The sequence below is a fragment of the Sus scrofa genome, chromosome 3 (genome assembly GCF_054392235.1).
Source record: "Sus scrofa isolate SSC_HxYL_T2T_F1_AM1 chromosome 3, Sscrofa_HxYL_maternal_Yorkshire_Landrace_v2.0, whole genome shotgun sequence".
Lineage (NCBI taxonomy): Eukaryota > Metazoa > Chordata > Mammalia > Artiodactyla > Suidae > Sus > Sus scrofa.
This window is the reverse complement of record NC_139385.1, coordinates 115,200,623-115,222,549: the sequence shown is the minus strand read 5'-3', so window position 1 is coordinate 115,222,549 and position 21,927 is coordinate 115,200,623. Positions and strand designations below refer to the sequence as shown.

Below are 21,927 nucleotides of genomic sequence, written 5' to 3'. Positions count from 1 at the left end.
TTGTTTTCTGTGTCAGCAGATCTGTTTCCATTTTGTAAATGAGTTCATTTGTATCATTTTTTAAGATTCTATACATAAGTGATATCATATTTGTCTTTCTCTTACTTCACTTAGTATGATTATCTCTGGGTCCATCCACATTGCTGCGAATGGCAATATTTCATTCCTTTTTATAGCTGAGTAATATTCCATTGTTTATAAACCACATCTTTATCCATTCATCTGTTGGTAGACACAGGTTGTTTCCATGTCTTGGCAATTGTAAATAGCGCTGCTGTGAACATTGGGCTGCATGTATCTTTTCACATTATGGTTTTCTCCAGATTTATGCCAAGGAGTGAGATTGCTGGATCATATGGTAGTTCTATATTTAGTTTTGAGATTTTGTTTTTGTTTGTTTTTTTATGGCCGAACCCATGGCATCTGGAAGTTCCTGGGCCAGGGATCGAATCCAAACTGTAAGCTGCGGGTTGCTGGATCCTTTAACCCACTGCGCTGGTCTGGCAATCAAACCCATGCCTCCACAGTGACCTGAGACACTGCAGTCAGATTCTTAACCCACTGTGCCATAGCGGGAACTCCTATATTTAGTTTTTAAAGGAACTTCCATACTGTTCTCCACAGTGGTTGCACCAATTTACATTCCCACCAACAGGGTAGGAGGGTTCCACTTTCTTCACACTCTCTCCAGCATTTATTATCTGTAGACTTTTTGATGATGACTAGTTGTGTTATTTTGAGCTCATAGTATACCTTCAAAGGTGTGTGTAAAATGGGATAATGCTACTGCCCTTCCTGACCTATTTACCAATAAAATTATATGGTTCCTGGAAGGGAGATGCTTCGTCAAGGGCAGCACATAATACAATGGTGTCTCCTGTTCTCTGTGTTCACGCACTGCTGGTTAAAGGTCCCTGGAGTGAGACACTCACTCTCTGTGATACGGTCTTTCCCCATCGGCTCTCTGTTCTTTTTCCTTTGAATGAACTGGGCTATGATCCCTTTGCAGCTCGGTGTGACCCTGGGGCTGGTAGGAGGTGAGCAGAGGTAGTGTGTGCAAATTCATTGTTATGACCATAAGACAGGAAGTTAATTGTTCTCTAATTTTCCCCTATCCCCTTTCCTATGCCTGATACCAGCCAGCCCAACTTGCTAATTAGCAGACAAAAAGCATTCCAGGTGATGGTAGACCAACAAGATAGAGAAACTTGGCTCGCTTGACAATGGTGAAAGAGACTCTCCCATCACCCACCCTACTATAACAAATCTCCTGAGCTGGATGTAAAAGAACGCAGTTGTCTGTCTTGTTGCAGCCTCTGGATTTTTGCAGTCTCTTTGTTACAGCAGTTGGACCTATATCCTATCTAGTACACTTTCTGGGTCATGATGTACTCTCTTTTGGCCTCTTAAGTTGTGTTTCCATAAACACCTGCTGAGCTTTTTTTCTTCTTTCATTGTCTTCTCCAAGTCATTCTCCTTACTCTTCTTCCATTTTTTTTTTTTTGTCTTTTTGTTTTTTAGGGCCGTACCCTTGGCATATGGAGGTTCCCAGGCTAGGGGTCTAATCAGAGCTGTAGCTGCCGGCTTACACCACAGCCACAGCAACGCCAGATCCTTGACCTGCTGAGTGAGGCCAGGGATCAAACCTGCAACCTCATGGTTTCTAGTCAGATTCATTTCCACTGTGCCACAATGGGAACTCCTCTTCTTCCATTTTTTTCTCTAGCCCTATGAACATAATTTTTAAAAACCATGAATACCTTTCTCTAAACTAATGCACTGAAGAAGTTAATTCCTAATTGGATGATTTAATATAACTTCATAATAGCCCTATGAAATCAGTGTTACTGTTGTTACCATTTTACAGATGGGTTAAGTGGAGTTTTACAGGGGTGAAGTAGAGTCAGCTGTTTCAGGAGCTGAGATTGGCATGCAGGCAGTACAGCTGAATTCCTTGACGAAAAGATAATTATAGCAAGATTTCTCTTAGAGGCCCTGGGTTTAGCTGTCAGCACCACTCTGCATTCTTTGTACTTTCTTTTTTAAACTGTGTCCGGGGCATGTGGAAGTTGCTAGGAGAGGAATTGAACCTGTGCCACAGTGACTGGAGCCACAGCAGTGGCAACACTGGATCCTTAACCCACTGAGCCACCAGAGAATTCTAAGGACACTTTATTTAATAATAGCATTTGGGGACAAATATTATATTAAATATATCCATCGATCACAAAATGCATTCCAATTTCAGAAATGTAAACATATGGAAGCATGTACATCAGAATAAAGGCAATTTTACCTGTCAGCAGGTGTCTTACTGAGGCAGGTGGGAGATATCAGAGAGAAATTTTAATCTCTGTTTTACTGAAGGGAAAGAACTAACCCAAGAAGGTTCCTAGTTAAGAATGGGTATCTAGGGAGTTCCCGTCCTGGTGCAGTGGAAACGAATCCAACTAGGAACCATGAGGTTGTGGGTTTGATCCCTGACCTCGCTCAGTGGGTTAAGGATCCGGCATCTCGGTGAGCTGTAGTGTAGGTCATAGACATGGCTCTGATCTAGCATGGCTGTGGTGTAGGCCGGTGGCTGTAGCTCCGATTAGACCCCTAGCCTGGGAACCTCTATATGCCACAGGTGCAGCCCTATAAAGCAGAAAAAAAAAAAAAAAAAAGAGTATCTGTGTATCATAATAGTGATTATATTTTTTAAAGTTTGTAAAATTCAAACGTTTGAGTGTCTTACTATTTTCCTAGTTTCATACAGCACTTCCCATTAAAGGTCTTATTACCTTACATAATAATAGGATGCTGTTCACTGTGGATGGAAAGGTTGTGTATTTCAGAGTCTCCCTCCCTAAAAAAGAAAAGAGTGGACTCCCTGCCAAGCTGCTTAGTGGGGTTGTCCCTTATATTACAAAGAGTCTTTATTTCTCTGGGGAAGGTAGAATTTAAGACATTAATTCAAACAGTGTTGTACTTTTCTTGCTTCCCAGTGAGTAAAACATTAAAAAACCAACAACAACAATATGGGTGGACCCTGTTCTGACACTAATACCTATAATTTTAAGAGGATTTAGGGGCTGTTTGGAATTTGTAATGTGAGCTCTGATGCTTGTTTGTCTCTTTATGCTCAGGACAGCCTGTTAGGCTTACAGTTCTAAATACTTGACTCTTAATTGTCTGGCATGAATGATTGCAAACTAACCCAGATTGGGTCACGCATTTGCACTGGTGAGCCTTTGAGTACATCTGGACCTCATGTTCTGTGAAATCTTAGCTTCCTGTTTGGCTCCTGGATTAACCCGACCTCGGGTAAGTGGTGGAAGACCTCTCAAATGGTGCTGCCGTGGCTTGGCTTTTGCTCCTGGTGGCACAGCCTGGGAGGCTTATTTAAAGCTCCTTTCCTTGAGATTAAAGAGATTGTTCCTTTTTACCTTCTTTGCCTTTATTTATTTATTTTTGGTAAGATTTTTTATTTTTTCTATTATAGTTGATTCACAATACTCTGTCAATTTCTGCTGTACATACAGCAAAGTGACCGAGCCATATTATATATACATTCTTTTTCTCATTATCCTCCATCATGTTCCATCACAAGTGACTAAATATAGTTCCCTGTGCTATACAGCCGAATCCCATTGCTTATTCACTCCAGATGTAATAGCTTGCCTCTATTAACCCCAGATTCCCAGTCTAACCCACTCCTCCCCACCCCCGACAACCATAAGTCTGTTCTCCAAGTCCATGAGTTTGTTTCTTTTCTGTAGATAGGTTCATTTGTGCCATCTATTAAATTCCGTATATGAGTGATATCATGATATTTGTCATTCTCTTTCTGACTTACTTCACTTAGTATGAGAGTCTCTAGTTTCATCCAGTTGCTGCAAATAGCATTATTTTGTTCTTTTTTGTGGCTGAGTAGTATTCCATTGTGTATATATACCACTCCTTAATCCATTCGTCTGTGGCTGAACATTTAGGTTGTTTCCATGTCTTGGCTATTGTGAATAGTGCTGCAATGAACATACAGGTGCATGTATCTTTTTTTTTTTTTTTTTTTTTTTGTCTTTTTGCCATTTTCTTGGGCCACTCCCACAGCACATGGAGGTTCCCAGGCTAGGGGTCGAATCGGAGCTGTAGCCACCAGCCTACACCAGAGCCACAGCAACACGGGATCTGAGCTGCGTCTTTGACCTACACCACAGCTCACTTAACGCCGGATCCTTAACCACTGAGCAAGGCCAGGGATCGAACCCACAACCTCATGGTTCCTAGTCGGATTTGTTAACCACTGAGCCACGACAGGAACTCCATCTTTTTGAATGAAAGTTTTGTCTGGATATATGCCTTGGAGTGGGATTGCTGGGCCATATGGTAGTTGTATATGTCGAGTTTTCTGAGGTACCTCCATACTATTTTTCATAGTGGTTGTACCAATTTACATTCCCACCAACAGTAAAGGAGGGTACCCTGTTCTCCACACCCTCTCCAGCATTTGTTGACTTGTTAATGATGGCCATTCTGACCAGTGTTAGGTGGTATCTCATTGTAGTTTTGATTAGCATTTCTCTAATGTGGGGAGCCTAGGGGATGCAAGGACTCAAAAAAAAAAAAGGACCTTGCCTGATGGCAGAAAAACCTGAAGGCAGGTTCCTAACCAAAGAGGGGAGCTCACCTGAACGGTACAAGCCAAAGGTGGGCTTCTGGTCAGGATAAAAGCCTGCCAGAACAGTACAAGCTGAGGGCAGGCCTCAGGTTACACAGCTCTCATTTTGATGTTGATGGGGAAAAATTGGGGGTTCCCTGGGAAAACAATTTCCATGTTTGCTCTGGAGAACAGGGATTGTTTCTCGGGTGAACTAGTCTTTCCTGTTGTTTTATTTGTTATTCAGTTTTCCTCAGTCTTTCCTGATTATTTACTTATTATTCTTATTTTCCATTGTTGTTTTCCTGTGGTGATTTGTGATTTAACAAAATTGCAACAATAATATAAGAAAAAATTTCATCCTGAAGGACTTTCCCCTATTTAAATCCAACTTAATTAAAACATAGTGTTTCTCTACTAACTAGTTATACAGTAAACTTTAGAGTTAGGATTTTAATGAGGTTCATAGAAGTTAGACATACATTATTCTTGATCAAAAGACACCTAGCTATGAGTTATAGAAGCTTTTAAGTGATAGCTAGTTAAGTTGGTTTATATTTTCTTACACTGTCTCCCTGCCATAATGCCTTAAAGATAAGCACCAGTCGAAAAACAAGATTTGTGAATGCCAAATTCCTGTGTCTGTGACCTCTTCAACTTGTGGAGACTTGCTGGCCATGGGATGATTTGTACTGAGTCTCCTCCTTTCCACATGATGTATTGTACCTAATTGCCCTTAAATTGTACTCACTAAATTCAGTTAAAACAAAGATCTTAGAATATGATGTATAGCTGCTGTATCATGTAAAAGTTACTTTTAACACTGTGATGTAATCTGTAGTGAGAAACTGTCTATATAATCAACCACTTACGCCAATAAAATTTGAGCAGTCCAGCACCCTGAAAGAAGGGACAAAGAGGCTGTCTCCATTGCAAAAGCCGAGCGCGTCCCTCTCCTATCAGGAAAAGTGTACACTCCCTGGCCGCGGGAGCTGGCCTCCAGCACTCTAGTAATTACTAATGTTGAGCATTTCTTTTTTTTTTTTTTTTTTTTTTTTTGTCTTTTTGCTATTTCTTGGGTGGCTCCCGCAGCATATGGAGGTTCCCAGGCCAGGGGTCGAATTGGAGCTGTAGCTGCCGGCCTACGCCAGAGCCACAGCAGCGCGGGATCCGAGCCGTGTCTGCAAACTACACCACAGCTCACGGCAACCCTGGATCCTTAACCCACTGAGCAAGGACAGGGATCGTACCCGCAACCTCATGGTTCCTAGTCGGATTTGATAACCACTGCGCCACTATGGGAACTCCTGTTGAGCATTTCTTGATGTGCCTATTGGCCATCCGTATATATTTTTTGGAGAGATGTCTATTCAGGTCTTCTGCCCATTTTTCACTTGGGTTGTTGGTTTTTTTGCTGTTGAGTTGTGTAAGTTGTTTATATATTTTAGAGATTAAGCTTTTGTCAGTTGCATCATCTGAAACTATTTTCTCCCATTCCATAGGTTGTCTTGTTTGTGTGTGTGTGTGTGTGTGTGTGTGTGTGTGTGTGTGTGTTTTATGGTTTCCTTTGCTGTGCAAAAGCTTGTAAATTTGATTAGGTCCCATTGGTTTATTTTTGTTTTTATTTCTGTTGCTTTGGGAGACTAACCTAAGAAAACATTTGTAAGGTTGATGTCCAAAAATGTTTTGCCCATGTTCTCTTCTAGGAATTTTATGATATCTTGTCTTACATTTAAGTCTTTAAGCCATTTTGAGTTTATTTTTGTGCATGGTGTGAGGGTGTGTTCTAGTTTCATTGATTTACATGCAGCTGTCCTGAACCACTGGACAGTTTTCCCAGCACCACGTGATGAAGAGACTATCTTTTCCCCATTTTATATTCTTGCCTCCTTTGTCAAAAATTAATTGACTGTAGGTGTTTGGGTTTATTTCTGTTTCTCTATTCTGTTCCATTGGTCTGTATGTCTGTTTTGGCACTATTACCACACTGTCTTGATTACTGTACCTTTGTAATATTGCCTGAAGTCTGGGAGAGTTATGCCTCCTGCTGTTTGTTTGTTTGTTTGTTTTTTTCCCTCAGGATTGCTTTGGCAATTCTGGGTCTCTTATGGTTCCATATAAAATTTTGGATTGTTCCAGTTCTGTGAAAAATGTCATGGGCAGTTTGATAGGGATTGCATTGAATGTCTAAATTGCTTTGGGGAGTATGGTGATTTTAACAATATTAATTCTTCCAATCCAGGAGCATGGAATACCATTCCATTTCTTTGAATCCTCTTTAATTTCTTTGATTAATGTTTTATAGTTCTCAGCGTTTAAGTCTTTCCCCTTCTTGGTCAGGTTTATTCCTAGGTATTTAATTTTTTAGGTGCAATTTTAAATGGTATTGTATTTTTATATTCCTTTTCTAATATTTCATTGCTAGCATATAGAAATGCAACTGATTTCTGAATGTTAATCTTGTATCCTGCTACTTTGCTGAACACTATCTGTTCCAGTAGTTTTTTTGTGGAGTCCTTAAGATTTTCAATATATAGTATCACGTCCTGTGCATACAGTGACAGTTTTACCTCTTCTCTTCCAATTTGGATACCTTTTATTTCTTTTGTTTGTCTGATTGCTGTGGCTAGGACTTCCATACTATGTTGAATAAAAGTGGTGAGGGTGACATCCTTGTCTTGTTCCAGATTTTAGTGGGAAAGCTTTCAGCTTTTCTCCATTGAATATTATTTTGACTGTGGGTTTCTTGTAAATGGCTTTATTATGTTAAGGTAAGTTCCCTCTATATCCACTTTGGTAAGAGTCTTTATCGTGAATGGATGTTGGACTTTGTCAAATGCTTTTTCTGCAACTATCGAGATGATCATGTGTTTTTTGACTTTTCTTTTGTTAATGTGGTGTATGATGTTGATTGATTTGCATATATTGAATCATCCTTGTGAACCTGGAATGAATGGTGTATAATCTTTTGTATATGTTGTTGGATTTGGTTGGCCAAAATTTTTTTGAGAATTTTTATGTCTATAGTCATCAAAAATATTGGCCTATAATTTTCTTTTTTGATACTATCTTTATTAAAGTCATCTACTATTTTATTTTATTTTTTATTTATTTTATTTTATTGTTAAAGTCTCCTACTATTTTGTTAAAGTCTCCTACTATTCTTGTATTCCCATCAATTTCTCCTTTTATGTCTCTTAGTATTTTTTGTATGTATGTGGGTACTTCTATATTAGGGGCATATATATTGACAATTGTAATATCCTCTTCTTGAATGGATTCTTTTGTCCTTAAGTAGTATCGTTGTTTTTCTTTAAGGCCTTTGTTTTAAAGTCTATTTTGTCTGATACGAGTATTGCAACACTTGCTTTCCTGTCTTTTCCATTAAAGTGGAATATCTTTTTCCATCCCCTCACTTTTAATTTATATGTGTCCTTTGCCCTAAGGTGAGTCTCTTATAGAGAGCATATAGTAGACTTTTGCTTTTTTATCCAATCTGCCACTCTATGTCTTTTGATTGGAGCATTCAGTCCATTGATATTTATGGTAATTATTGATAAATATGTATTTATTGATATTTTAAACCTGTTTTCCAGTTGATTCTATGTTTCTCCTTTGTACCTTTATTTTTTTATTGGATGATTTCCATTTATTTTATGCTTGTGTCCTCTTCTTTTCAGTTTTTGTGGATGTAATGTTTAGTTTTGATTTGTGGTTGTGCTTTTTTTCAAGTTTGTTAACCCCTCCCTATATCTGCTTGCTTTAGCCTGATAGTCATACAGGCTCAATCACATTTTACCAAAAAAAAAAAAAAAAAAAGTATTTGTCCTTTTGCTGTTCCTTGTGTTTTTTGTTGCTTTTACAATAGGGTTTTTTTTGTTGTTGTTTTGTTTTTTTCCCCTTTTAGATCTGTATACTGGCTTATTTAAGTGATTGCTTTCCTCCATCCTATTTATTCTTACTTCGTTTTTATTTAGAGGAGCCCTTTCAGCATTTTGTGGGGGGGTGGTTTTAGTATTGCTAAACCTTTACTTTTTGTTTGTTGGAGAAAGTCTTTATTTCTCCTTCTATTTTAAATGATATTCTTGCTGGGTAGAGTATTCTAGGCTGCAGATTTTTCCCTTTTAAAACTTTGAATATATCTACCCACTCTCTTCTGGCCTGTAGTATTTCTGCAGAGAAATCAGCTGATAGCCTTTTGGGGGTTCCCTATAATTAACTTTGTTTTTCTCTTGTTGCCTTTAGAAGACTCTCTTTAACTTTTGCTATTTTTATTATAATAACACTTGGTGTAGGCCTGTTTGGGTTCAACTTGTTTGGGACCCTCTCTGCTTCCTGTATCTTGATATCTATTTCCTTTAGATTTGGAAAGTTTTCAGCCATAATTTCTACAAATATATTTTAAATCCCCTTTTCATTTTCTTCTCCTTCTGGAATCCCTATTTTGCATAGATTGACCCACTTTTTGTTATCCCATAGATCTCTTATATTGTTTCATGTTTTTTTCTTTTTCTTTTTTTAATCTTCTTAAGCTGCCCCGTGGTATGTTGAGGTTCCCAGGATAGTGCTTGAATTGGAGCTATAGCTGCCACAGCCATAGCAATACAGGATCCAAGCCATGTCTGAGACCTACACCACAGCTCACAGCAATACTGGATTCTTAACTCACTGAGCAAGGCCAGGGATCAAACCTGTGTCCTCATGGATGCCAGTCAGATTCGTTTCCACTAAGCTACAACTCGAACTCTGCTTTCACATTTTTTTCATTTGGTTTTCTGTTGGCTGTCCTGATTGGGTGATTTCCATTATTCTATCTTCCAAGTCATGTATTTGTTCCTCTGCATTATTTAGTCTGCTCTTCAGGGCCTTTAACTCAGCTTGCATCTCTGCAAATGGATTTTCTAATTTTTCCTTGCTCCTCCTTATATTTTCTAGTTCCTTTATACAGTAATCTGCATTACTGTACATATACACTCTAATTCCTTCAAATTTGCCCTTAATTCCTTCAGTATTTCCACTCTCTCCTTTCTGAACTTGATGTCTGTTAGAATGTACAGGTCTGGAGTTCCCGTCGTGGCTCAGTGGTTAACAAATCCGACTAGGAGCCACGAGGTTGCGGATTCGATCCCTGGACTTGCTCAGCGGGTTAAGGATCTGGCTTTGCTGTGAGCTGTGGTGTGGGTTGCAGATGCGGCTCGGATCCTGCGTTGCTGTGGCTCTGGCATAGGCTGGTGGCTACAGCTCCAGTTCAATCCCTAGCCTGGGAATCTCCATATGCCGTAAGAGTGGCTCAAGAAAAGGCAAAAAGACCAAAAAACAAACAAAAAAAAGAATGTACAGGTCTGTTTAATCATTTGTTCCCTCCTGTTCTTTTAACTGGGAATGATTCCTGAGCTTCTTCATTTTGCTTATATTTTTCTTGTTCTGTGAGTTTAGGGAAAACAACTCCTGTAGTCTTGAAGGGCTATTTATATGCGAGAGTGCCCCTAGGTATTTTGTGAGGGCTTACTTTTTATTTCTAGGTGCTGTGTGTGCTTCCAGGGAGATGGAGGCAATGGGTAGGGCTGGTAGCCAATGCCTGCTCGCTAAGCCTTTGACAGCAGCAAGGACTGGCAGGAGGGTGGCACAGGCTGCTCTTAGTTGCAGGGTCCTGGGAAGTGGCAGTCATCAGGCAGGTGTAGGTGATGCCTGGAGTGTTTGGTAGTGGCAGCATCAAGGCAGGTGTGTTCCCAGGACAGTGAGAGCAACAGTGGGTGGTGCTTGGTTGCAGTACCCTCTTCTTCACCAACCTCTGAGGTGCCTGGGGCTATAGATGGTGCCTGTTCACAGACTTCTAGTGGTGATTGGCCATGCCCACCTCTTGTGTCTGAGATGACTGCTGTGGTTTGCCCCCTCTGCCTGTAGATCACCCTGTCACTCTTAGCCCTCCCCCCATGCTGCCCTTAGTCCACACAAGAGGTGCCTGGCCACCTGTAGCCTGCATAAGAGGCACCCTGTCTCCCATAGCCTACTCCAGAGGCACCCCACCTGGGAATTCTCACTTGTGCAGGGAAAGATATTCCTATGGCAGTCCACCCCTCTCCTCTTGCCCTCCCCAATAATGGCACCTTGGTTCTCCTTTGGGGCCAGACCTCTCCTGGGTTCCCTCAACTCTGGCCTTTGGCTCCCCAGCCTGTGGCATACCACTCCCTAGCCTATCAGGCTGTCTCCACACAGCCAACCCTAGTGCCCTCCCTGGAACTAATCTCTGGAGCCTGAGTCTCAGTGCCCAGCCTCGACCTGAGCATCTCAGGCAGTGGAGTCCAGGGGTGGTGGTGCAGGTGATCTGTGTGGCTCTCACTCTGTTTTGTCCTCCTCAGTCCATCTTGTGCACTTTTCTCCACGACTTTGAGGTCCATCCATCTTGGCCGATCTCCCCATTGGTTGGATGCTTCCCAGGGTGTGGGGTCCTTCCCTCTTTAACAGCTCCCTCTTAGGAGTGCTAGTCCCGGCTTGATTCTTTCTCTCTCTCTCTCTCTCTTTTTTTTTCCCCTTTTGTTCTTCCCAGTTATGTGGAGGGTTTCTTGCCCTTTTTGGAGGTCTAGGGTCTTCTGCCAGTGTTCTATAGGTGTTGTGCCAAGTGTTCTGCATGTAGATGGTATTTTTGGATGTGTTTGTGGGAGAAGGTGAGCACCACGTCTTACTCCTCTGTCATCTTGATCCTTCTCTGCCTTCAATTTTTTTCCACTAAGCTCTAGACTTATACCAAAGAGAAAGAGAGAAGGTAAGAGAGAAAACAGGTGATTAAAAAAAACATCTAAGATGACTGAAATCAAGGTAGATTAGTAAAGCAGGCATTAGGGGTTAGGCCCCCCCCTTATGTCATTTTCTTTTCCACGTAGTGGGGTGCTCCTTCGGAATTAAGTTGTGTGTGTGTTTTTTCCTCTTTGTTAGGAAGAGAAGTGTTACTTCCCAGAGTAGTTCAGGATTGAAATTGACCTTGGAATTCAGGGTGTAGGGAGAGGGATGTAACTTCTGTATATTGGGACTTTATTAAAAACTAGCTCCCCTCATCAGAAGTTGAATACCAGGAAGTCAAGGGTGGAGTCCATGAGTTAGTGAATGCTATAAATATTTGGGATCCAAAATGGTGTATCTGGTATCATTTTGGTCTCCTTGACTGAGGGTGATGGGGAACTGTTCCACTCTGGCAGCTGGCAGAACAGGGGCCCTGTCCCCACTGCGCCTGCTTCAGGAACTGTCCCCCGGAGGCTGCAGCTCATCACTGTTCTGTGACCTGGGCCATCTGAAGGGAAGGCTAGGCCATTACCAAGATCCTGAGCCCCTCTTGTCCATTAGGTGCCCTCTGGCAACCAGTACTAATGGGTCATCTGGACTAATCTTTGCTGCTTCATGTCCCCTAACTGAAATCTACCTTGAAGATCCCACCAGATTGGCTAGCTGCTCTTCCTCTGAGGTGACCATAGGAGAATGGAGAGTAAACTTCCTAGGTACTTGTTAATGTGGAGATCTCTATAGCCCTTGAACTTGTGAGCACCAGGGTAGCCTGGGACTTTTGCCATCTTCTGAGGCTCAGCCATGATGCAGCAAGGAGAACTTTCACTTGGCTACTTGCATTCCTCCACGAGAGTTAGCAAATCAGACCGTATTGGGAATGTACAGCCTTGAAAGGGGTGCTGAGGCTTGGAAGAGGATGGACAGGACTTCTGAACTGGAGAGCTCCAGCATTTGCATTCTGGGGTTGGGTCTGGTGCAGATTAGTTACCTCCTTGCCCCAGTTATGTAGAGGCACAGCCCTTACACCAGCTGCTTGTGACACCCCTCCCCCACTTGTAAGAATCAATGCCACTTTGGAAAGCTGCCTCCAGAGTCTCTCTCACTGCCCCAACATCCTCTGCCTCCACCTCAATTCATTGATTGAATCAACTTGGTAAGAGTCTCTACCAGTTTTCACTTTTCCTAACCTCAACCTTGTGGCCAAAAGGTTCTTACCTCAAAACGTGTCCATGAAATCTAGTGGGGTCCAGGATGAGTAAGACATGGATAAGTTTAAGTTTTCTGTGATGTTGTGAAACTTCCACCCCAATTAACAACCTCCATTTAATTAGTTTATATCCATTCCCAACACAATTGATTGAGTTTCTGTGCAATTATTTTAGTCTTTGTTATGAAGGTTTTTTTTTTTCCTTTTCTTTTTTTCAGTCTAAACCATTCTGATTACCTTCCTATCTTAATTTGTCATCCTGGTGCCTTTGACACTGATGTTCTGGTATTTCGAACCAACATGTTCTAGGGCTTGGTGGCTCCAGGCATAGAGTAGTGCCTTAAGTAATATGTATCTATATCTGAATATCTATATATCTATATTTATATTGAAACAAATTGTTGGAAGTCATAGGGGTTGCTTTTAAAATGAGCAATATTGCTTTTAAATATCTCTTTTAAAATGAGAAATATTTATTTAAATGTTTATTTAAATATTTCATATTGGAGTTCCTATCGTGGCTCAGTGGTTAATGAATCCGACTAGGAACCATGAGGTTGTGGGTTTGATCTCTGGCCTTGCTCAGTGGGTTGAGGTTCCAGCGTTGCCATGAGCTGAAGTGTAGGTTGCAGACGCGGCTCAGATCCCTCGTTGCTGTGGCTGTGGTGTAGGCCGGCAGCTATGGCTCTGATTGGATCCCTAGCCTGGGAACCTCCATATGCTGTGGGAGCAGCCCTCAAAATGGCAAAAAGACAATAAATAAATAAATAAAATGAGACATATTTATTTACGAATCTTTGAAGGGGAATGAATCCTCTAAAGATTCTGCATGTCCTGGCTGGAGGGAAAAGGAGATCTTCAACAAAAGTAGGTGATGCCTGAAGGGGGGAGATCTGAAAAGTTTTGAGAAAAAGAGATCATGACAGCAAAAGCAGTAAGAGACAAAATAAAAAGCAACACATTGTGAAAAGAGATCTTATGAGACAAGTTTGAGAGAAAATCAGACACATAACATTAATAGAATTGATGTTCAAACTAGAGACAGTTTCTATGGCACAGATAGAAGAGATCAAAAGATTGAAGTTCTCTGGTGGCTCAGCAGGTAAAGGATCTGACATTGTCACTGTTGGCTCTGGTAACAGCTATGGCACAGGTTCTGTCCCTGGCCTGGGAATTTCCGCATGCCTCAGGTGTGGCCCCCCTACCAAAAAAAGAAGAGATCAAAAGATTATATAAAGCCTAAAAGTTAAGAGGCTGTCAGTAAAGTTGATATCATGGAAGAGATGGTTTGGGACTCTGAATCTGGTTAGCCTGAGTGATTTTGACTGATAATGACATGCTTTAAATAAATGGAGTTTATGCATCTGTATGTCTCACGTCTCACATTTATTTATCACATTTATGATAGTTCAGCTGTGGAAAGGAATGGTATGGGCTGGACTGTGGGGGTGTTACTGAAAACCGAGTTGCCTCTTAGTGGGTGTCAAGCCAGAAGATACAACCCAGCCAGAGATCCGGAGAAGGAAAGATTTATTACTTGCAGCAAGGAGAACACCAGAGGCCTTTCGCAAAGCAGTGTCTTCCTGAACAGCAAAATTGGGGAAGTTTTAAGCTAAGGGTACGTGCATATTTCTGAAGGGTTTTGGATGGTATATGCATATTCATGAAGGGGCTCCAGCAGAAGAGAATTAAGCATAGAATTGGGGCAAAGAGGAGTTCCCGTCGTGGTGCAGTGGTTAACGAATCCGACTAGGAACCATGAGGTTGCGGGTTCGGTCCCTGCCCTTGCTCAGTGGGTTAATGATCCGGCGTTGCCGTGAGCTGTGGTGTAGGTCGCAGACACGGCTCGGATTCCGTGTTGCTGTGGCTTGTGGCGTAGGCCGGTGGCTACAGCTCCAATTAGACCCCTAGCCTGGGAGCCTCCGAAAAAAAAAAAAAAAAAAGAATTGGGGCAAAGATTGATAATACCAGCTTTAGTTGATTTTAGTCATGAAGTTCAGAAAAGTTCAACATCATCTTTTTTTAGGTTCCAGCTGGTCTGGTGGTTGAGTAGGTTTTGAATTCTGTAGAACAGCTCATGAGTGTTCTTCAGGCTAATCTTTACCATTGAAACAGAATGGGGAGCCTTTACAACCTGATTTGTTATCTTTGCTATTGTGACTTCTCTTGTCCCATAACAGTTGTTTGTTCCTGCATTCTTTTGTTTCCTTAAGATCATTAATTGCTGAGACCTGTTCAAGGGCAAGTACTGTGGCCAGGCTTAGATCACAAAGTGGCTTAGGCCCAAAATGGCTTCTCTTTTGTCAAGAAAGTCATGCCTGGTTTTCTTTCTCCAGGGACACCTCCCTATCTGCTCACAGAGGTTGGATAGGAAAATTAGGGCAGTCACAGCTCCTCAGGGGCTCTTCCTTTACCTAGTATTAACAAAGCCCCAACCATTACCCCTTAACACCTTTGTGGATCCCTCAGGTCGGAAGAAAGGTTCTAATCACTGTATACTCTTCATTAGTTATTTGTGGATATATTTTACCCCTCCCCCAACTAGACTATAACTTCAGTGAAGGTAGGTCTGAGTCTGTTTAGGGATTTCACGTTTTGTCACGCACATGCTTCAAGATGGCTTTTGCTCTCTGTATATCCTCTGCTTGACCAGTCCCTGCTTCACTCACATGACTATTCAATCCTACTAATTATAGGGCTTAATTAGTAACTGCCTACCTGCTTGCCCCCTACTCCGGTTTTTAGTTTTCCTGAGCCAACCTGATGTCAGTATTCCACCTCTCAATGGTAACCTGCTTCATCCCCTCCGGACAAAGTTTCAAAGCTTGCCACCGTGTCCTGCCTGTTGTCTGCCCTATGTGGTGGAGAGTTGCTCCAGAACCTTGTTTCAGATGTGTAAGTTCCCCTGTCCAATAATCCATTGATGTCTTTATCACTATTTCTGGGCTCTTTATTTGGTCTCCAGGCTGGCAACTACAAGGCTTGCAGGGTGTAGCCTAATGACATGGAACCTTAGTTGAGTTTTATATTCCTTTTCTCCTTCTCCTCCCCTTCCCCTGTTTCATTCCCCTCATTTCTTCCTATATAGTGGGCATTACAGGCAGTGACTCAAATTTTGATTTATAAATGAATTGTTTAGGAAGCTGGCTAAAATGCAGAGTCTGATTCAGTAGGTCTGCAGTTCTAACAAGCTCCCAGGTGATGACAATATTGTCGATTCACACTTTGGGTTGCAGGGTGTTGAAAAATCCACGTTCTGGCTCTTAACTGTGTGATTGTGAGCAGGGCAACACTCTCATCTCTGTAAATTGAGATAATCATAGCACGTATTATGACAGAGTTATTGTGAGGATTAAATAAAATAATGTAAGTAGCCTGAAGTCAGGATCGTGCTTTTTATTAAAAGCAGAGTAAGTGGTAATTTCAGTGTGGGGGCGGGGCCAGCGCCGGAGGGGCGGGGCAGGGCTCTGCCAGCCTTTGCGCTTGCGCAGCCGTACGGGTACGCAGCTCAGGTAAGCTTCTTTTCCGTGGGCTCTTACTTGGCTTCCTGACTTGGGGTCCACAGAGTGGAGAGCGCAGCAGGCTTTTCGGCGGGCAGAGTTTTGGGGTCATTCAGCGGACGATCGGTGTCTCTGTACCCTCTGCCAGAGGAGGCGCGGGACGGGCCCGAGTGTTTCCGGGTCGCTCGGCGACCTTGGCCCGCAGCCGGAAGGTGCTTCTTGCTTTGGGCGCGCGTGTCTACACCTGGCGGGGCCGCAGAGCCCTGGGAACCCGGGCGGTTCGGAAAGCTGGGGTACGCAGGGGTAGCTAGGAAGCTGGCTGGAGCCTCTCAGAGGCCTCGCTGGTTGTTTGGCCTGTGACCCTGGGAACTCGGAAAAACTACTCTTGTTAATTAATTGAACCAGGGTCATAGCTGAGAAACCTTGTTCTTCCACTTCTAGAGTGTTTGGAAAGACCTTGTTTTCTGAAGTGTTGCTTGAAAATGCCGAACTGTGTCGATTTCTAGCTTTGGTGCAGATGAGGGGTTTTCAGACTTTGCACATTTGTCTTAATGTGCGCCCTGATTCAGCTTCTCAGCCAAGTGTAATGTTAACTTTAAGACACACAGCCCTGGTTTTCTTCGAACCCATCAGAGGATTGTTTTAAACTTCACTTGAGTTCCTTCCTTTTCCAAAACTTGTCTAATCCTAGTCCTCCTCTGCTAGTTAGTAATATAACTTTGTCATGGACAGGTATGCCTTTGGTGGTCTTTATCAGATGGGGTTTTATCAGTGGTTATAAACACCTTTCGTGAAGCTGAGGGACTTGGACTTTTGTCTTTTCAGGGCCACACCCTGGGCACATGGAGGTTCTCAGGCTGAGTCAAACCGAGGTACAATTGCCCGCCTGCACCGCAGCCACGGCAACTTGGGATTGGAGCCATGTCTGTGACCTACACCACAGCTCACGGCATTGGGGGACCCTTAACCCACTGAGCAGGGCCAGGGATCGCACCTGCGCCCTCGTGGATACTAGTTGGGCTCCTTCTCTCTGAGGCACAACCGGAACACTTGGAATGTGTTTTTAAGAAAGTAAATGCTTTATTATTCAGTGTTATTTGGACTGTATTGTTTGAACCTTTATCATTGCTGTGTCCCAACAAAACAAAATTCTGTTTGTATTCCTTTCACTGTGGTCTGGCTATGGGCAGGCTTTGTTTTTGTTTTTTCCACCCCTTGAACATTAAAAATAACCCCCAAAACCCCTACCTGTACTGATCCTGGCTTATTTCCTGTTAGTACTTGTACAGCATAGTCAACAAAGCGAAACAAGTCTCCCTTCCTACCCCCTCATCGCCTCTTGGTTATATGTAAGTTATTTTTTTAACTTGCTCTGCTTCATTTCTCTTAGGTAAGAACAATAAAAATTTAATCTTTTAGTCCTGAGGGCGATCGCATTATCAGAATGAGAAGGGAATTTGGAGGGGAAGGGACACCTGGTAACGATATTCGTAGATAATCCTACCTAAGTAGGGTATTTAATTACCCCACCATCAGACTTCGTGAAAAGGAGTCAAAATTGGATGGAATGAGTGGAGCTCTGGGGCTGGAGACTTAGAGGACGTGCCATCTCACACAGAGGGCAGAACAATGTGCAGCATACATAGGACAGTGGTGAAATCCTGAGTTGAAAAAAAGCGCTGGTTCTTCTGTTATTGACTTTGGCGTTATAGGGAGGCAGAGTAAAAACTTAGCTTTACATTGAATATATTTAGTAAGAGTCGTATATGCTATTTTCTTGTTATGTAGCTCTCTCCTTTTTAGCTTTCTCTTTAGAGAAGGAGGATGAAGACTCAAACCGTGTCTTCTGATTAGCTTTTAATTACAGGAAGAGAATCAAGATTTGAAGTCTGGTTTGCCACTTACTGGGTGATGGTGGTCAGTGTTCCTCCTCATGTGATCCAGCAGCCTCTTATATAAATGTCACTTGGAGTTGTCTGTAAAAGGGGAGATTACTGGGTGCCAACTCTAGACATGCTGAATCAGAATCTGGGAGTTGGCAAGTTCTCGCTGTGCTGCAGCGGGTTAAGGATCCAGCGTTGTCTCCGAAGGACTCGAGTCACGGCTGAGGCCAGGGTTCACGCCTTTGCCCGTGTAGTGGGTTAAGGATCTGGTGTTGCTGCAGCTGGCCCAGGAACCTCCACACCAAGAATGCAGTAGCCACCCCCCCCAAATCTGGGGATGGGGGAGGTATTTTTTTTTGTCTTCTTGCCACTTCTTGGGCCGCTCCTCCGGCATATGGAGGTTCCCAGGCTAGGGGTCGAATGGGAGCCACAGCTGCCAGCCTACGCCAGAGCCACAGCAACGTGGGATCCGCGCTGCGTCTGCAACCTACACCACAGCTCACAGCAACGCTGGATCCCCAACCCACTGAGCAAGGCCAGGGATCTAACCCGAAACCTCATGGCTCCTAGTCGAATTCATTAACCACTGAGCCACAATGGGAACCCCATGGGGAGGTATTTTTAACTGTTAGGATAGCAGCTCCTCAGGAACAAGAAGCAGTTAATTTATTGCTCATCATTATATAAAATGCCCAGAACTATGGCACATAGTTCAATATATGTTGTATAAATAAATGAAAACCTCCAGCTATAAAACATGTAAAAACCACTTATGGAAAACCTTACTTTTGTAGGGTACTTCACAAAGCACTTTCACATACTAGGCCTGTTAGATTGTGTCTTAATTACTATTTTCAGCTTAAAAAATGATCTACCCCATCTCGATATTAGCGAGTTTAAAAATGTTAATTCCATTGGAGTTCCCATCGTGGCTCAGTGGTTAACAAATCCAACTAGGAACCATGAAGTTGTAGATTTGATCTCTGGCCTCTCTCAGTGGGTTAAGGATCCGGTGCTGCCGTGAGCTGTGGTGTAGGTTGAAGATGCTGCTCAGATCTTGCATTGCTGTGGCTGTGGCGTAGGCCAGTGGCTACAGCTCCGATTAGATCCCTAGCCTGGGAACCTCTACATGCCGTGGGTGCGGCCCTAGAAAAGACAAAAACAAAACAAAACAAAAAACAAACAACTTCCTTCATAAATTGCTAGTTCTTTTCACAATGGCTTCTTCAATTTTGTCTCCTCTGTGCTTTCTCCAATCATGTTTTTGGTTAACTGTACCTTAGTCATGGAAGTTGAAAACTAGCAATGTGAGACATGTCTAATACAACTAAGAATACAGTAACTTTGGGATTTTATTTTTATATACTCATTTAAACTATGGAAATGGGAGTTATTTTTATAGAAGTGGTATTAAACTTGAATATGCTTATTCAGTTTTACATTTGTTATTGCTATACTTAGGATGGCCCGGACTATGGAACCACTGGCAAAGAAGATCTTTAAAGGAGTTTTAGTAGCTGAACTTGTGGGCATTTTTGGAGCATATTTTTTGTTTAAAAAGATGAACACAAGCCAAGGTAATCAAATTCAGAAATTAGTGTTTTGTGTTTAAATTAGTGTTTTAAGAGAAACCACTTCTTCAATGTATTAGGCATTTTATGGACTCACGGGGAAGAAGCTTAGTTGTTAGTTATTGTAGAATAAATGACTGTTACTTCTCGCTTAAAAAGTTGTAGACTAAGGAAAATGTTTCTTACTTCCATGGATTTTACTAGTGAGGGGCATAGGGCAGGTATCCTAGGTCTAGCTTAGTTTGGGAGCACAGATGGAGAAAAACCAAGCCTGCCCACCATACCTCATTGTTTGGTAGACTGAGAAAGCAAGAGGTGGGTAGCACAGCTGAATTGTCAAGAAACCAGTTTCTCAGGCTAGCAGTTTCTTCCTCTGCATTGATACTGGGCACTGAAAGCCTTTCCCATGCCATTGGCCATCACCATTTTGACATTTTGTGGGAGAAATTTTATATTAGAGCCTTCAGTTTTTGAAATCAGGAAGTGCTACTTCTCGTTTCCTAAAGCAGGGAATAGTAGACCTAGGGTGGTGGTCATCTTTGAAACTTGTCATTTATCTTCTTAGCACTTCACTGAAATACTGTGTTCCAGAATGCTGTTGAATATTCACAAGATACACATTTAAACTGTAAATAAAGCATATAACAGAAAACATCTGAACAGTATTTAAAAGGAAATCCAGGGGAGTTCCCGTTGTGGCGCAGTGGTTAACGAATCCGACTAGGAACCATGAGGTTGCGGGTTCGGTCCCTGTGCTTGCTCAGTGGGTTCACGATCCGGTGTTGCCGTGAGCTGTGCTGTAGGTTGCAGACGCGGCTCGGATCCCGCGTTGCTGTGGCTCTGGCGTAGGCCGGAGACTACAGCTCCAATTAGACCCCTAGCCTGGGAACCTCCATATGCCGCGGGAGTGGCCCAAGAAATAGCAAAAAAAAAAAAAAAAGACAACAACAACAACAAAATAATAATAAAATAAATAAAAAATTAAAAAAAAAAATAAAAGGAAATCCAAGTTTTAAGACCAGCATCAAAAACTAAGTGAGGTATAGACTTATTTCTAATCGTTTAATAAGGTAAAATGGCACCCATAAAAACAACTCATAATGGGGAGTTCCCATCATGGCTCAGTGCTAACAAACTGGACTAGTATCCAAGAGGATGTGGGTTTGATCTCTGGCCTCATTCAGTGGGTTAAGGATCTGACTTTGCCCTGAGCTGTGGTGTAGGTTGCAGACACAGCTTGGATCTGGTGTTGCTGTGGCTGGGGTGTAGGCTGGCAGCTGCAGCTTCCATTTGACCCCTAGCCTGGGAACTTCCATGTGCTGCACCTGCAGCCCTAAAAAGACAAAAAAAAAAAACAACCCCAAAAAACCCTCATAAAATTACATGCGAAGTTCACATTAACACTGAAAATCTGCTTTTCAATACAATTTTGAAATGAAGTTCCTTGGTGGGACAGTGGGTTAAGGGCCCAGCATCATCACTGCTGTGGTATGGGTTCAGCTTCTGGCCCAGAAACTTGCCACAGGCACAGCCAAAAAGAAATACTATTCCAAGGTAAATTACATCATATATAATAAATATAGGTAAAGTTTAAAAAACTCCAAAATTACTATGGAAGGCTACATTTATAAGTACAATTTAGACCCTATAAGGATTTAATTCCTGGACTACCAGGTCTTTAACACAGATTTCTTATTTATAGAATTCCTATCTTATCTCTAAAACTACAACTAAATTATGGCTCCATGTGTTAATCCAGTGACTTTCTAATTATGCCCAATTTTAAGACTTTTTTTGTTAGATTTCAGGCAAACAATGAGCAAGAAGTTTCCCTTCATCTTGGAAGGTATGTTTTTCCTTAAAGAAAAATAAGACTACAAAACACTTCTTCAGGTAACCTTTATAAATTATTTCTTTATGACCAATTAAAGGATAAATGACCATAATTTTGTGATGTCAATTTCCAAAAAAATACTGTTCATTCCCATTATCGCTCTGAGACCAGAATGGAGAAAATTCTCATCCACAGATGAGAAGTTTTAGTCAATGGGCTGTATTCTTAATTATTCCAGTGGATTAAGAATGTAGACTTTGGAATGAGACTTATCTGAGGGTGATGGATTCAAACCATAGCTTAAAATTTAAAATTGACCTCTGGTTTACTAACTTCTTGGAGCTTTATCTTTCTCTGTCAAGTAGAGATAATGCCCAACTCATGAAGTGTTATAAGGATTAAACAAGATGACATGAAATTATATCACACAGTATCTGCTATAAAATTATGCTTAGTAAATACCATTCATTACAATGATTAGTAGGGATGCTAGAGGTTACACACAACACAGGTATC

General features: G+C 42.0%; 2 protein-coding genes across 11 annotated transcripts in view; one reads left to right on the top strand and one right to left on the bottom strand.

The window, feature by feature from the left end:
- EIF2AK2 (eukaryotic translation initiation factor 2 alpha kinase 2) overlaps nt 1-4,171 on the bottom strand; it is an 89,797-nt gene extending 85,626 nt beyond the window's left edge. Inside the window, exon 1 of the mRNA XM_085015893.1 lies at nt 4,085-4,171. The gene's annotated coding sequence lies outside the window, so the exon portion shown is untranslated. The remainder of the gene's footprint in view (nt 1-4,084) is intronic.
- The window catches only part of CEBPZOS (CEBPZ opposite strand), a 58,801-nt gene that overhangs the window by 29,808 nt on the left and 7,066 nt on the right, over nt 1-21,927 (top strand). For 6 of the 10 annotated variants that reach the window (XR_014842254.1, XR_014842252.1, XR_014842253.1 and 3 more), the window contains exons 1-3: nt 16,103-16,135; nt 19,468-19,583; nt 21,379-21,423. Coding sequence is in view for 5 of the 10 variants with exons in the window: in XM_085019578.1 (XP_084875704.1) it covers nt 19,469-19,583; nt 21,379-21,423 (160 nt within the window). In the remaining 5 variants the exon portion in view is untranslated. Of the gene's footprint in view, nt 1-16,102; nt 16,417-19,467; nt 19,584-21,378; nt 21,424-21,927 lie in introns of those variants that run through there. The other 4 variants (XR_014842255.1, XM_085019579.1, XM_085019580.1 and 1 more) reach the window with 3 other exon arrangements.